Raw genomic sequence first — 15,456 nt, 5'->3', positions numbered from 1 at the left:
CTCGCGCCTGTAATCCTAGCTACTCAGGAGGCTGACTGCTGAGGATCCCCAACAGGAAAGTCCCTGAGACTCTTATCTCCAATTAACCACCAGAAAACCGGAAGTGGTGCTGTAGCTCAAGTGGTAGAGCACTAGCCTTGAGCTGAAGAGCTCAGGGACAGTGCCAAGGCCAAGGGTTCAAGCCCCATGTGCCTTAACCCTGATTTCACTCTTTCTGCTAATATTTAAATAGTCCTAGCTGTAAGAGGTGGGGGGACCTGCCATTTCCTCTTCTGCCATGATGACAGAGACTTGGTTGCTCTTCCCCAGGCTTCACTCTTGAATAAAGCCTGTTGGTTTGTTGAGTACGTTTTCTGCTCTTTCTTTATCCTGGAAACTCTCATGACTTAGTTTCCATACAATCACAACACCGCAATATTGGCAAAAAGAAGATGCTATCTTTTCCTTAGACTGTCTCAGAAAGTGTGGAAAATAGAGAAGATGTTCACTAAACATAAAAGACCTTGGAAAAAATGCCTGAAACATTTCCTGATTTGGTGAAAATTATAAATTCATAGATGCCAGAAGCTAAACAAGCCCTAAACATAAGAAACATAAAGCAAAAGGCACCAACATCCCTTATAACAAAATTGCTCAAAATAAGTAAAATATGTTAAAGGTCGCTGGAGGTGGTGTGGTTTTGGACAGTGGGGCAAAGATAAAGATGACTGCAGATTTCTCTTCACACACATGCAAGCAAAGAGATTTCTTAGGGATGTTTAACACCAGTTTTTCCCTTCTCATTTTATGAGTAGAAACGGACAAAAGATTATAATATTCATGTGGAAATCCTAGGAAATCTGAATATCTGTTAACAACCTCAAAATGGAGAACAAAGTCAGATATGTTACTCTGATCTCAAAATTTATAGTAGACTACAGTAATCAAAACAGTATGATACTGGCATAGGAACAAACACATGTATCAACAAAACCTAATACATGGTTCAGGAAAACATCCATATAATTATGGGTGAAAATTTTGACAAGCATGAAAAGGTACTTTAATGGGGAAAGGATAATATATTTAAGAAAGGATCCTGGAGTAATTGAATAATCTTATGCCAAAGGCAATGTATTAATATATTTCCCTCACACTAAATATAAAATTCATACTATAAGATCAATCTTAGACATCAATTTAAGAACTGAAACTATAAAACTTCTGGAAGAATATATAAGCTAAACATATGGACTAAAACTACACAAAGTTTCTTAGATATGGTACTACAAGCATATATCATGCAAGAAGAAATTGACAGTGAGTTTTTTGTTTTTAACAAAGTCAAGGTATTTTGGTCTTCCAAAGATAAAAAGGTCTTTAAAAAGGTAAAAAGCTGGGCACTGGTGGCTCATGCTGTAGTCCCAGCTACTCAGGAAGCTGAGATGTGAGGATTATAGTTTAATGCCAGCCAGCCAGGCAAGAAAATCTGTAAGACTTTTTGTCTCCAATTAACCAGCAAAAAAGCCATCTGTGGGGCTGTGGCTCAAGTAGTAGAGTGCTGGCCTGAACACAAAAACTTAAAAACAGCACCCAGGACTTAAGTTCAAGTCCCAGGACTGAAGGAGGAGAGGAAGGACAGGGAGAGGAAGGAGGAAGAGATTGAGAGAAAATATCTTTATATCATATATCTGACAAAGTTCTTGTATTTAAAATAAATGGATTCTTAAAACTCAATAATAAAGCAAATAACAAAATAAAATTTTTGCATATATATTTCACTGTATAAGGGGTACTAGTTGGAAAACATACATTTTAAATAAGACATCAATTTTAAACAAACATATACTTACCATAAGTTGCAATAATTTCAGTTGTATTTCCCAAGAAAAATGAAAACATATGTTCACAGACAGTTTGGTTCACAAAGTTCCCAGTATTGTCATAACAGTGCCAAACTGGAAACATTCTTTTTCTTTCCTTTTCTTTTTTCTTTTTCTGGAGGTCATGGTGCTTGAACTCTGGGCCTGCATGCTGTCCCTGAGTTCTTAACCTCAAGGCATGTGCTCTACCACTTGATCCACAGTGTCACTTCCAAACTGGAAACATCCCAAGGTCCTTTGACGCTGATGATGGATATACAAAATATGATTGAGTAATAAAATGAGATAGTACTTGGAAATAAAAAGCAAACTACTGATATATAAGATGGATAAATGTAAAATTTATTATGCTAGGGGAAAGAAGCCAGACATTAAAGAGTATCACATTTGTGATTCCATTCATTGGAGGTGACGGTTGGGTTTTATTTCAAATGAGTAGATAGGTAGAGTCAGTATAGGGCTGTACAACCGAATGACTTTACAAAACCAAAATTTCAACCTATACTTAATAGTGTCAAAATTTTTGTTTGGCAAATTGTGTTAACCCCTAAACCTGAGTAAAACTGACAGAACTTTAATGAATTGGAACTCAGAGGGAAAATAAATAGCCCTCATATATAACAGAAATTACATTTGCTTTCAAATGTAATTATTGGTAATTATTTCCCTTGAGAGTATTTAAATTTCAGCAAAGCAAAAAGGAATAAACTTTCCAACTTACTTCTTGTACTTATTGATAATATGGCCTTTATTATATCTGAAATATATTAATCTTCCTGAGAAAAAGACAAAAATCATTAGCAAAATGCTTTAAAAATGTATTAGCAATCTACAAAATATACTCAAAATGATCCACTCAGTTTTATTGTAAAAATCATTTAACATCCACGAATCAATTAAGATGACACATTATGTTAAAGGAATAATAGAGAAAAATCTATAGTTCTCTAAAGGGATTTAGAAACATTTAAGAACTTAAAACTACTCATGATGGTGTGGAGAAATTGATGTCTAGAAAAGAAATTTATTTTATCAAACAAAAAGTTAACATCAGTTAACATTCAAAATCACTTAACATTCTTAAGTGAAACATTTATCTCTTTACAAGTCTGGGAATTGTGTGTGTTTCCTTCTCCTCTTATTCTCAGAATTAACTCAGAATACCTCAGTATTAACCCAGAACTCATAGCTAGTATAATAAGATAAGAAAAAGAAATCAGGTGTGGTAAGTATAGAAGAAATATAATGCATTAGTTCTGCACAATATAATTTTGTGAGTAGAAATTCTAGGACTTTATCCAACAAATAAATCTGGAAAAGTTATAAAATATATAAGATCCATGTTTTAAAAATTACTTATAGAATCATTTTGTATCTGTAGATTACTAGCAAATAATCCCAAAACCAAATGAAAATAGTGTTGAGACTTAGAAGTTAATACAACTAACATGTCCATTAAAAATTAAAAATATTACTAGGAAAGTTAAAGAGTCCCTAAACAAAAATCAACATTATGAACGTCCCAATTTCAAAGCACTGTTAAAGCTATTTCAAAAATCAGTCTGCTGACAGAGTTAAATATAGATAGTCTATTAACAGGCTAAATTCATCTTCATCTATGGTAACAGATAACTGAAAATGGCACATAGAAATCTCAGGGGTGATGGAAATTTTTCTGTGTCTTGTTTTGAAGGATAGCTATTGGCCTGCATATACTCATCAAAAGATGTTACTCCAAACCCCAAAGACTTAGGCAAATTCTGTTAATGATACTTCAAATTTAAAGGCTAGACATAAAACATTTTAGAAATGTTGCCAATGTGAAATACTACTTGTCAGTATAGAGAAGACAGTGAAACACAGAGATAGATGGAGTAGAGCATTAGTGTTAGGAAACAGAGATGAATAAATGATCATGTGTTGGTAGTAAGGTTATGATCTAGACATTTAAGATCTGTGTTGATCACTTTTTGGTCTAAAAAGAGGGAGGAGTCTCCAGGAAAAAAAGAATTTTTTCCTTAAAAATAAATGCACTGTTCAAAATTCTTACTAGCAACTGAATCCAGGCATTGTTAAAAGGCATGATTCATTATTTTGACATCTGCATGTCATAACTATCTTTGATCCTTTTCCTTGGGGATACTTTGCCTTAACGTGATAAAGTGGTAGAGTCAAGGGGATCTTTCTATTCTTACATAAGAGACAATTAATGCTTAGCTCCACTCCTACCCCAGCCTTACTAGGGCTATGAAAATCCTAGGCAGACTTCAGACATTATAGGGTCATTGTTCCTGTTTCTTTATGAAATGAAGTCCTGCTGCTTTTCTTCATTGCTAGGTGGATCTCATTGGAGGGTGAAAGGCAATTCCTGTGTCCCCTCCACCTTTTTTTCTCTCAAGACATACACCAATGGACAATTGTGTCACATTTCCTTGGCCACAATGGATTCCTAAGAGATCTCCTAGTTATTCCTGCTAATTAGCTAATCAATCATGTCAGGCCATGGTTACTGGAAGTGTGTTGGCTAAGATGATCAGCCATGCCTCCTGCAATAAAACTCAATGGGAAAGCAATAAGAATTCTTTGGTTACAAAAGGAGCCCTATCTCCCCATCCCTTCCATCCAACCTTGTAAATGCTGCAGAATTGCCTTATATTTTCCTCTGAGCTTTTAGTGTTGTGGGGAAGAACGGAGAGGAAGTTACTGTACAACTTAAAATAGGAGCAACTGAAAAATGACTAGAATAGATTGTCAGTGATCCCTAGGAAGTTTTTTTTTTTTGGATGTGGTCACAATCAAGAAAGTTACACCCTTTCAGTAAATATGGAAACTTGGGGAAGTAAAGTATCAATATCCTGACCAAGATTCCACAGAACTGCAATATCAGAGACTTCAGTGTTAATAGAAATTCTAGTCTTCTTCCTGAACTAAGAACATTCTTTTCACATAAAGATGAATTTAGCAGCATGTAATTTTCCTTCTCAGCCACTAAATGTGGGATTGAATTAGAGTTTACCTAGAGAAATCTAATTTGCAGTTTTGAAAATAAGCAAAAGCTGTTAGACTGCAATGCTGAAATTCTGATCACATTACATATGCATAAGGAGATAGTATCAAGAAAAGCTTTATTTACATTTTCTAAGTGATTTTTTTTCATTTTGTATAAACTAATGAGTGTTGCTGTTAGGGAATATGTGTATCCTTCTTTGTATAATGGATTAAGTGTGAGTTCTGTTAAACACTAGGTCATAAATCACACCATGTTCTCTCTGCCTAATTAAGGGTTTAAAGGGGGGAAAGGTAAATTCCTGAATGAAGGGCACTACTCACAAGCCCAGTTTGTTATTGCACTGAGGAAGTAGAGAGATAAAAAAGAAAAGAGAGAGAGCAATTTAAGAAAGTGAGTAAGAAGAAAGCCATGAAAATATTTGTAACCTATCTTTTTTCTATTTCTGTTTAAAAAAACACTAATTGCTAAGTGCCTAGACACCTGATTTTTTTTAAATTAATGTGGCGAGAAGTAATAATACAAGTTGCTCAGAGAATTAAAAGCCTTAAACTAGCTCTAATGAGTTTAAACATATATACACAAAGAGAGACAATACAAATAAAGTCAGTTACAGAAAATTTTTGAATAAAGTAAAATATCTGTTTTTTTTTTCTTTCTTAGCTATCCATATCTTCCCAGAGTACACAGAAATCTTAAAATTTAGTTTGTTACAGATTTCAGGTAAAAACAAAACAAAACAATGATCCCAGTTAATATACTCATTTCGTAGTTGAAGAATTATCCCATGAAGAAAAATTTAGTCTCAGATAATATTGTATCGACCTTGCATGTTCCCAGACTGCAACTAATGGTTATATTCATGGAATAAACCAACTTGAAGGGAAGTATCAAGAGACTTAGAAGAATGTTTCACGGGACCTATAGAATTAGAATAACACAGTTCAAAATTCATTAGACTTTAGGCATATCATTTAGTAATATCTTACTATTCATAACTAACATCTGTGAAATTTGGCTTAATTTCACTTTATTTTTGGTCTTAGTCCTGGATTGCTCAAGGAAATACAAAAGGGAAACTATTGATATTAGTAAGACAAACAATGAATATATCTTGATGCACCAGATTCTCATTGTATTAACAATAAAAGGGATCCATTTACATTTCCAACAGCTTGTTTTTTTATTCACTAAGTAATGGATACCTAAAGGAATGGTAGCTACATACACAAGGATTTTGAATGCCCAAACAGTTCCAGTTTTTTCTTCCTCCTGGAAGATGGGCATCATGGTGAAACATGACACAGTAACTTTTGTCTCCAAATTCTTAAGTCTCTCTTCCTTTGGTCTTGCCATCTTCAAATCCCTTCAGGATCTCTTTTTTTATTATTGTTTCTTTAATTTTCCCCAGTAGTACATTTTTTCTTACTAATTTTCAAATAATTTTACTTGTACATTTCTTGTGGTTTGTTGCATTCAGTTGAAAAGCTATTCACGTAATTCACCAAACTATGAAAGTTCTATAATTGATACATATATATTTTCTCCCTCCTACCACACACATTCCCCTAAGGAGAAATAATGGCTGACTGTGCTTAGGTAAATGTAGAAGAACGGAATGTAACAATAGCAGAATGTGGAATAGTGGCCTATCTCTAGTTTCATATTTTGCCATAGAATATTCATCAGCCCTTTAACTAGATGTGTCTGCTCTGAGTTATTGTATATTGAAACATATAAAGAGATATAGAATTTTAAAAATCAGATAATAATATTGGCTATTTATACTCCACACACTGTTACAGAATGAACACATGAACAACAGCTTTTTAGAACATCAACTTACAGGTGTTAAATAGGACCAGTATATTTTCTCCTCTTTTATAATTAAAATTTGTCTTGCCATGAAATAACTGATTATGTACGCACTCCTTTAACTGGCTCCAAAACTTCTTATTAAGCACTATTTCATAGAAAACTAACAAATTACATGTTATCATCTGGCTGCTTAAAATAGGTTTTCTGAGTAGAAGAAAAAATAGAAAATGTATCCATTACCTTAATCCTAGAGTTTTCTTGAGAATAAAAGCAGATGTGAACATGATGCAAATGTAATGTATTTGAAATGTAAAGAAAAAACATAATACACCTGGTTAGAGTTATGCAAATTGCATGGGTAAAATTTTCCTCCAGGGATAACTTCAGTGTGTTCTCTAAATCTGTTTTAAAAAGAAAAATTTAAGAAAGAAGAAAAAGTGGAGATAGTTTATTTCCTTACACCGATGTACAGCATTTTTTCTTATTCTAAGAATTTAACAAAACAAACATTTTAAAGAATTAGCATATGTGACTCCTTATGATTATGAACTGTCTGGGCTTAATTTTTGGTAATCAAACATTTTTTATTACTCCAGTCTCCTTACAGTGTCCTCAAAGGACTCACCTTACCATAATTGGTCTGATTCTTAGGCAAATGTGTTTTCATTAGCTTTAAGTGTTCATTTCTTAGACGTGAGTATTTTTAATCATGGGAGTACAAAATAGTGCCAACAACATGGAATAGGGTCAAATGATTTGGATCCAATTCTTAAAGCAGATTTACAGAAAAGAACTTGAATGCATTATAATGTTTTTGAGATTCTTCATTTGTACCTCAGGGTGAAGAAAATTATGTCTAACTGCCTCATTTTGAACCTGTGACAAGATAATGTATATAAAGCAAGGCGAAGTGCTATTTACATATTAATAGTACTAGATCCAGAAAATAACTTTAAACAAATAATCCAGCAAGTGTTCTTTTTTTTTCCCCCTGTGTGTTTAGATACTCGACACAAACACACATAATTCACTCATGTGTCTAACTCATCCTTTCTTTTTCTTTTTCTTTTCTTTTTGCCCAGGTATAACGCCATCAACCTAAACATGTCAGCAGTGCTGCTGTAAGTTGTAGGTCTTTACACAAACTTAAGTCCTCACACACGTTTGGTCCTGTGTTTGCTAATAAGAAGAGCCATCCAACTCTTCAGGAATCCCGAACTCGGAAATTTAAAAAAAAAAATTAAAAAACAGCTGCCCAGCTGTTTACATAGCATCATATTCTAGGCGGTGACTGACGTGGCCTTGCCGTGTAAAAATAATGACTCCCGAGGCCCGGCCCCGCATTGATCCGCCGCCAAGGTTCCTCGGTCCTGCCTCGTTTAAGGTGATGTAGGTGGTCCAACCTTGTATCAAGTTGTACGTTCGATACTGGTCTGTAACAGCGGAGGCTGATTCCGTTCAACTAGGCTTTGAGAATCCACTCAGCCAGGCAGACACAGGGTGGAAGGAGTCCAGTAGGGGGGAGTAGTGCAAAGTGAGTGAGGGGTGTGTGTGTGTGTGTGTGTGTGTGTGTGTGCAGTGCGTGCACAAGACAGAGAGGCTCCAGCTGTGAAGCAGAGTCCTACCCAAGTTCCAAGGGCCACCGGGCCCGGGGTGTTCCGCCCTCCCGGGACAGCGGGGCCGAAAGTGGACCCGCCCTCCCTCCCTCCCTCCAGCAGGGGGGCAGCGTCCCCGTGGATTCGGGAGGAGGAGGAGGGGGGGACCGGGTTGGCAGGAGAGGGGTCTCGCGAGGGTTTCAGGGCGTGGCCGGAGGAGGGGGCGCGCGGAGGCCGAGTGTGCGCGCGCGCGCGCGTGGGGGGGGAAGCGAGTGTGAGCGCGGGGGGCGAGTGTGAGCGCGGGGGGCGAGTGTGCGGCCGCGTCGCCATTCCCCGTGACGTCAGAGTGTATTGTTGTGAGCGGGGCCGAGCGAGCCGAGCATCCCCGGAGCTGTCACCGCGGCGGCCGCGGCGGCGGCGCAGCACGAGCCCCGCACGAGCGAGCCCGGCCGGGCGCCGCCCCCCTGTCCCCCGTGCCCCCCGTCCCCCGTGCCCGCGTCCCGGGCGCCGCCGCCGCCCCCGCCCCCGTCCCGCCCGCCGCGCGCCGCCGCCGCCGCGCGCCCCCACCCACCCTCCCCACCCCCTCGCCTCATCCCTCCCACCCGCCGCCGCCGCCGCCGCCCGCGCGCCTCCCCCCGCCGAGCGAGTGCGGGTCACCGGGTCACTGGGTCATTGTCTCCGCGCCCGAACCCCGAGCACCCCGTGGAATCCCCGACGTCATCGGCAGAGCCATCAATGAGATGCAAACATGAAAGACAAGAGGAAGAAGAAGGACCGCACCTGGGCCGAGGCTGCCCGCCTGGTACGTACCGCCCCCCGCCCGCCGCCCGCGCGTCCCGCCGGCCCCGCCGCTCGCCCCGCGCCGGCCCCGCGCCGCCGCCGCCGCCGCCGCCGCCGGAGACGGCCACTTCCAGCCCGAGCCGCCGCCCGCTTGCCGGCTCCGCTCTTTGTTATTCCGCGGGAGTGGGCTCGCCCGGGAGCCCCCGAGTGTGTGCGTGCGCGCGCGGAGGGGCGCAGCGATCATCCGCGGGAGCCCCGCGCCCGCCGCGCCCGGGACCGCCCGGGACACTTCGGCCCGGACTTGGCGCTCGGAGCTCGGCTGTGCCGGCTCCCAGGCTGAATTTCCGAGCGCTGGGCGCCGCTCCCGAGACCTTTGTGTGGCAATTACCACTCCCTCCCGGCCCCTCCACCCCCCGGAATTCCATCAATAACTCTGTGCACGGGCTGGGGGGTATGTTCGGCGTTTGTGAGTTCAAACATTTTACACGTGCATGCTTGCACGGGGTGTATGTGTGTGTGTGTGTCCGACACGGACTCGTGGGGCGTGTGCATGTGGGTCTAGGGGTCGTGTGCGTGTCTGTGTGCCGTGTCGTGTGCATTCTGCACGCACACTGATACGTGCATGTTTTGTGTGGATCCGGTTCGCTGTGTTTGTAGGTATTGTGCTCTGCTCGATGTTTGTGTGTACATCCGTGCACGTGTGTGTGTGTGTGTGTGTGTGTGTGTGTGTGTGTGTTGGCTGAAGTTAAGTGAGTGCCATTTGTCGTGTCAGGTTAAGAGTGTACAGCTAGGTGTGTTTTACTCCTGGCTTTCCGGGCGGCGGTGTTACTTGGCGCCTGTTCCTTTTCTTTTAACCTTTCGGAGCTTACGTTTTAATCATCGAAAGAATGTCTCTATAGAAATGCTGGTTGGCACAGGGGCGGCGGCGTCTGTGGTTAGATGCATGTATGTGTACGTGTGTGTTCTTTTTCTTTTTCTTCTCACTCCCCCCCCCCCGATCCTTTAAAGGATGGCTGTAAACGGGTGTGTGTGTGTGTGTGTGTGTGTGTGTGTGTGTGTGTGTGTGTGTGTGTGTGTTCTTTAAGGATCTTTCTGCACAGTCTTGTCTCACGGGAATGCGAGGCATTGCATTCGAAGCTGAGTTTTTCGGGGTTTAGGCTGCTTAAATTAAATATTTATTCACTAACTTACTATCTGTTATAAATTGGCCAAAAGAAAGCAGGCTGCATGCAGTTGTGTGTGTGTGTGTGTGTGTGTGTGTGTGTGTGTGTGTGTGTGTATACCTGTTATTGGGTTGACTTTGTAAAGATTGTTTTACTCGAACTGTAGTCATTTAAAAAGGCTTTTGAGTAACTACATTATGCTCAAGGACAACATTTGTCAAAAGTAATTATCCGAGTTTCCTTGAAGGGCCTTGCTGCTGTCTCTGGATTCTAGCAAAGGGTTTTAGATAATTGGCCTTATTGCAAAGAAGTGACAAAAGTCTTTTTTAATTGTAATGTGGTTATTGGTAGCAGGAGGGGCCTGCCCCTTTTACTTCTTCCTCTGTTAATTTGGTAGTGGTGTATGTTATCATTTCTCTCTTTATCTGTGATTGTGTTAATCGCTAAAGCTAAATCACTCTCTTTGTGGATGAATGAGAAGGTGATAGTCATTCTCTAATGAACTGTGTCTGGGAGAGGAAACTTGGTGGTGGGGGTGTGTGAGAAGTGAGCAGTAAGTGTTAAGTAGATACGAGATTGATGGGATCACTGAGGATTTTTTTTTTTTTTTTTGCCAGAGCAAGAGTGTATTACTTATTGTTTGCTTGGCCATTAATTCAGAATTGTGTGGGGGTGTGTAAGGCATCTGAAATCGTGTTATTCGGGCTCCTTGGAGTAACAATCGAGTACTGTTATGGAGCCTCAGTGTATATATTTTAAACAAGTGAACAATAAGTTGATTTATAAATATTTAAAAGTAATGATTCACGAATTAGCCATCCCTGCCTACAGAGAATAATTTAATAAATAACATTACCCTGATGGGATTTAAAGCTAGCCATTTGTATTCAATCAGTATATGATACTCAAAAGGCTGGGCTTTATTTTGTTGAATCATGACATTTAGCTATTAGTGTATCTTGCACTAGATTTCTAAGTTATGGATTTGTGTGTGTGTGTGTGTTGAAAGTTGAATTTGTCCTTTGCAAAGTTCATTAATGGGAAAAGACACACTAGGAGTCATCAACACAAAAGAATTAATGATAGACCAGATGTCTCTATTTTAACCAGACATATTGAACTAGTAGTTATGGTAATTTTTCAATTTGGTTCAAGTTATTTTTCCCCTGGTAGTTGTACAAATGTGTATGTGTTCAAAATGTGACAATTGAAATAAAAGGCTGAGTAAAATAGCAAGTAATTGTATTGCAAATATCATTTTCAGAAATTTGTGATTTGTAAAAGTGAGTTATGACAATTTCTATCTTATTTTATGAATAAAAGGAGGGATCCATGTGGGTAATGACCACTGTTTTTAGTGCTCTTTATATGATTAAATGGATACATATGGACTTGAACTCTCTTCCAAACTTGCATGTTAAAATATTTTTACTTTTATATTTGAGAGCATTAATTCTTACTCAGTGAAAAGTGAATTTTAAAGCAGATAGTATTCAGGTTTTACAGTGCTGCAGATGAATTTGCTGTTGTTTAGGACTGTTGGCCTTTTTTAAAAAGTCAAATATTACACTGAGTAACTGATTTTCAAAGTAAAGATTAAGGATCTGGCTATATGTGATTCTTGTGCTATATGAATTAATAGATTACTCAACACTAAGAATAACCTTCCAATTTATACACACACATGCACACATACACTACTAATATGGATGTATGTGTCACTACATGTGTGATTTTCTTACAAGAGGACACAGGAAAGAGAAAATTCAAAGTAGATATTTCTAACCATAACTGACAGCTTATGTTTAAATGCAGCTTTGCCTTCATTTTAAGGGAAAAAAAATAGATATGGAAGATGAGTAATTCTTTCTGGAGTAAGAATTTCCATACACACAGAATTCTTTCTTTCTTTGTCAGAAAAGTATACAGTCTCTAAATCTGCAAACTCTTTTAAGTGGCAACTCTAGGGGTGGGGGACTAGGGGGAATTGTGTTTGAGTTATAGTGGCAGCTACATCTCTACCATTTTCTTCTCATAGAGTGTGAAATGCTTGTAATGTGGTGGGTTTGCTCAGCTTACAGAAATACTGGTGGTATAATTTGCCTATATTTTCAGGAATGCAGTGATTATGAACAGGCTGCCATCTTAAAACTCCCCTGCCACACTTCTGCCCAGCATCAGTTGCACAATTTCAGCCTTTAGCCTCCACCCCTCCCCCAACAGCCTTCTGCAGTTTTAGTTGTTACTTTGCGCATTGCCATTTAATATGGAGTCTGCTCCCCAACCCTGTACATTTTCATCTGTTTCATCTGCTCTTCTGAGGGTGGAGAGTCTCAGAGGATCCCACAATCAAATGGAAGTATCTTCTGTCTTAATATTTGTAGACCACAATAAGAATAAAAATCAAAACCGTAACTCATGTCGAGCTGGGGCTTTGACTTTAATCCTTTTGACTTTTATCCCAAGTCTTCACTCTGTTACTATAAATACAGTTTAAACCATTGTGAAAGGATCTTCATGCTTCTTTGTAAAAAAAAAAAAAAATGGGGATTTGACAGGACTTTGTTTTACTGCACTAAGGGGCTTCTTTGTTACTGGCTTACCAGAACATACTGTTATTTATATATTTATTCTAGGCTAATTCTTTTTTGACATGCAAAAACTGATGTTGCTTTAAGGACTGTGTGTGTTTTTTAAAAATAATTTCATCACTTTGTTGTATTTGTAATGCTGCTTTGAGATAACAATTCGATGTATTAATTTGTTCCCCCAGAGTTTCCTTCTGTTTGTTTTATTCTTTACAATCTTTGTTTAGTCTCAGTGCCACCTGGAAATAAATCTTAACATCTTAGTAGCTTTGTGCTTAGCAACAAGACTGATTTATTTACTCATAGTGAAGACATATTCATACAGATAATGTACATCTCTTTGGTTTCTTCTTATTCTTTGTGTGTGTGTGTGTGTGTGTGTGTGTGTGTGTGTGTGTGTGTGTGTGTGTGTGGTAGTTCAAGGTGACCTTTGGAAAAAATTAAATAGCAAATTTACTTAATTTTTTAAGAAAATAGGCCTCTGTTCTTTTATGCCACAACAGGATTTTACTGATGATATTAAGTAAATTGAAGTTTGAAAAATAACAGTATATTAAAAATTAAGTAGGAGGGCTTATTAATTAAAGGAAATCTGTGTGAATTGGTTGCTCAGCAATGGTTCTTTTTGCATAATGCATGACATTCTAAATAAACTATTAGGGTTTCTATAAAATGAAACTGAATGGTATTGGTAGTTGTTAAAATAGAAAACAATTCATAATTGTTAATGTACTGGTTGCTTTGCCTTTAGTCTTGATATTTTGGAAGTAAGTATCATTTCTCAGGAATGATAATCATGAAAACGACAGAATGTTTGAATTGCTTTTGACATTTTTCTCATTGTACTAGTGATGTTTAAATTTTAGGATATATTCAGGCCTTTTTTTGACAGTAAATATATTTTGATTTGTGATTTGGGTTCACCCCATAGGTGCGCATGAGCAATAACTTACAAAAATGTCTACTGGCTCATGAGCCTGGCTAATCTGCTTCTGCAAATGGAGTTTTAGTTTCAATTGCCTAAATTTCACTTGCTTTGATTCAGCTGATTTTCACACTTAGCATCATGTCTTCATGTCGGTATCTCATCATCTTGTCTTTCAAATCTGGAATGTAAATTTACATTTTGCAGTTTGAATCATAGAAAAAAGTTTAGTGATCTCTATATGCCTAGTTAGAGAGAAAATAAGTTTCAAGTTTGCAAAAATGTTTTCAAAATGATAAGTAATGGGAAGTTAGGCCTCGCATTTAGGTTGTTACTTGCTTTTCCTTGCTGACAAGAGAGTAAGTTTTAAGAACTATTTTCTTTAAGTGTTTCTCTTTGATATATTCGTTGATAGCAGATGTCGGAAGTGGAATGGATATTTTCTTAGTATACCTGAGGCCTTTAGACTTGTTGAGTTTTACCTGTAAAGGAATTTCATCACAGAAAAGCTAACCAGGAAAGGCACTCAACTCAACAGTTACAAATGTAGTAGCTGTTAAACTTTTCCCATATGCACTGCAAAAGTGAAATGTGGCCCCTAAATATTTTGTGGGATTCTGTTTAGATGGTTCAGATGCTGGAGCAGGGGAGAGAATCTAAAGATAGAGCTTCAAGAAGTATGAAGTTCATCAGATGATCAAGAAAAAGTGGAGGATGACAACAGACATAGTTAAATCATGGAGGTGACCCAGGAATGACTAAACAGGTGGTGGTTCACTGATTTATGGGAGAAGCTTTGTGGTATGTGGGGAGATTGGAATGCTTCATGGATTAGTTGAAACCATGTTGGATCTTGAAATAGAATACTTAAACTGTTGATGAGAGGAAAATGACCTGAGATAGCTCCATGGACAAGGGACTGAGCAAGAGGATAGGTTCCAGGGAGTGATGAATAGATAAGCTTAGAGCTATCAGTCTAGTCAGAAGACTACTACTCTAAGGAGTAGGCCCTTAGATGCAAAGGGAAATTTTGATCAGATTGGAGAGGGACTTGGAAATCACTTCAAGGCAATGAGATGTAGCATGAGCTGTAAGGACAAAGTAACTGAGGGAAAATTAAGACATTGTGGCCAGCCCATGCTCACAGACTAGCACAAACTATTATTATACATGTAGTCATACAGGGAGAGTGAGAGATTACACTGTCCTGTTTGGAGGTGGCTCTGAATGCTCTCATTAATTGGCAATAAAGAGTCTGAACAACAAAATTAAATAATACACGTTTCTTCTCTTCTACATTTGATAACAGATAAGGCAGAATAATATCCTTAAATAACATGTATTACATTTGCAAAAACAAAAAGACATTTGTTTTCTAAAATACCCTCTTGAAATCAGTAGGTAGCTAGAATCATCTCAGTGATTGTCTTTAAGGGTGGTTTAATGACATGTCCAGTATCATCATCATGTCCTTAAGGAACAGTGCTAGATAAGACTTTCATTTTACTAGTCTAGCCTGCCTCTGTGGTGGGGGGTGGGGGACCATGTGCATTTTAGCTGTTGGGAATTTGACAGATTAGTTGCATGCAGTCATTGGTAGTATCCAAGGCTGCACCACCCTGCCTTTCTGCTTGCCTGGTTTTCTCTTCTCTCCTCTTTCTGTTTTTCTTTGCTTTCCCTCTCCCCTTTCATCTTTTCTATCTTTCCCTTTCCTTTCT

General features: G+C 38.9%; 1 protein-coding gene across 1 annotated transcript in view; it reads left to right on the top strand.

Annotated features, from left to right (window-relative positions):
• Window positions 1-8,989: 8,989 nt before the first annotated feature.
• Window positions 8,990-15,456, top strand: part of LOC138832050 (putative Polycomb group protein ASXL3) — a 51,236-nt gene continuing 44,769 nt past the window's right edge. Inside the window, exon 1 of the mRNA XM_070029362.1 lies at window positions 8,990-9,084. Within this exon, the coding sequence (XP_069885463.1) occupies window positions 9,031-9,084 (54 nt within the window). The 5' untranslated portion in view covers window positions 8,990-9,030. The remainder of the gene's footprint in view (window positions 9,085-15,456) is intronic.

Source organism: Dipodomys merriami, unplaced genomic scaffold (genome assembly GCF_024711535.1).
Source record: "Dipodomys merriami isolate MVZ:Mamm:240054 unplaced genomic scaffold, mDipMer1.0.p SCAF_2, whole genome shotgun sequence".
Taxonomy (NCBI): Eukaryota; Metazoa; Chordata; class Mammalia; order Rodentia; family Heteromyidae; genus Dipodomys; species Dipodomys merriami.
Note: the sequence above shows the minus strand (reverse complement) of the source record. Positions and strands in the feature narration are given on the sequence as shown.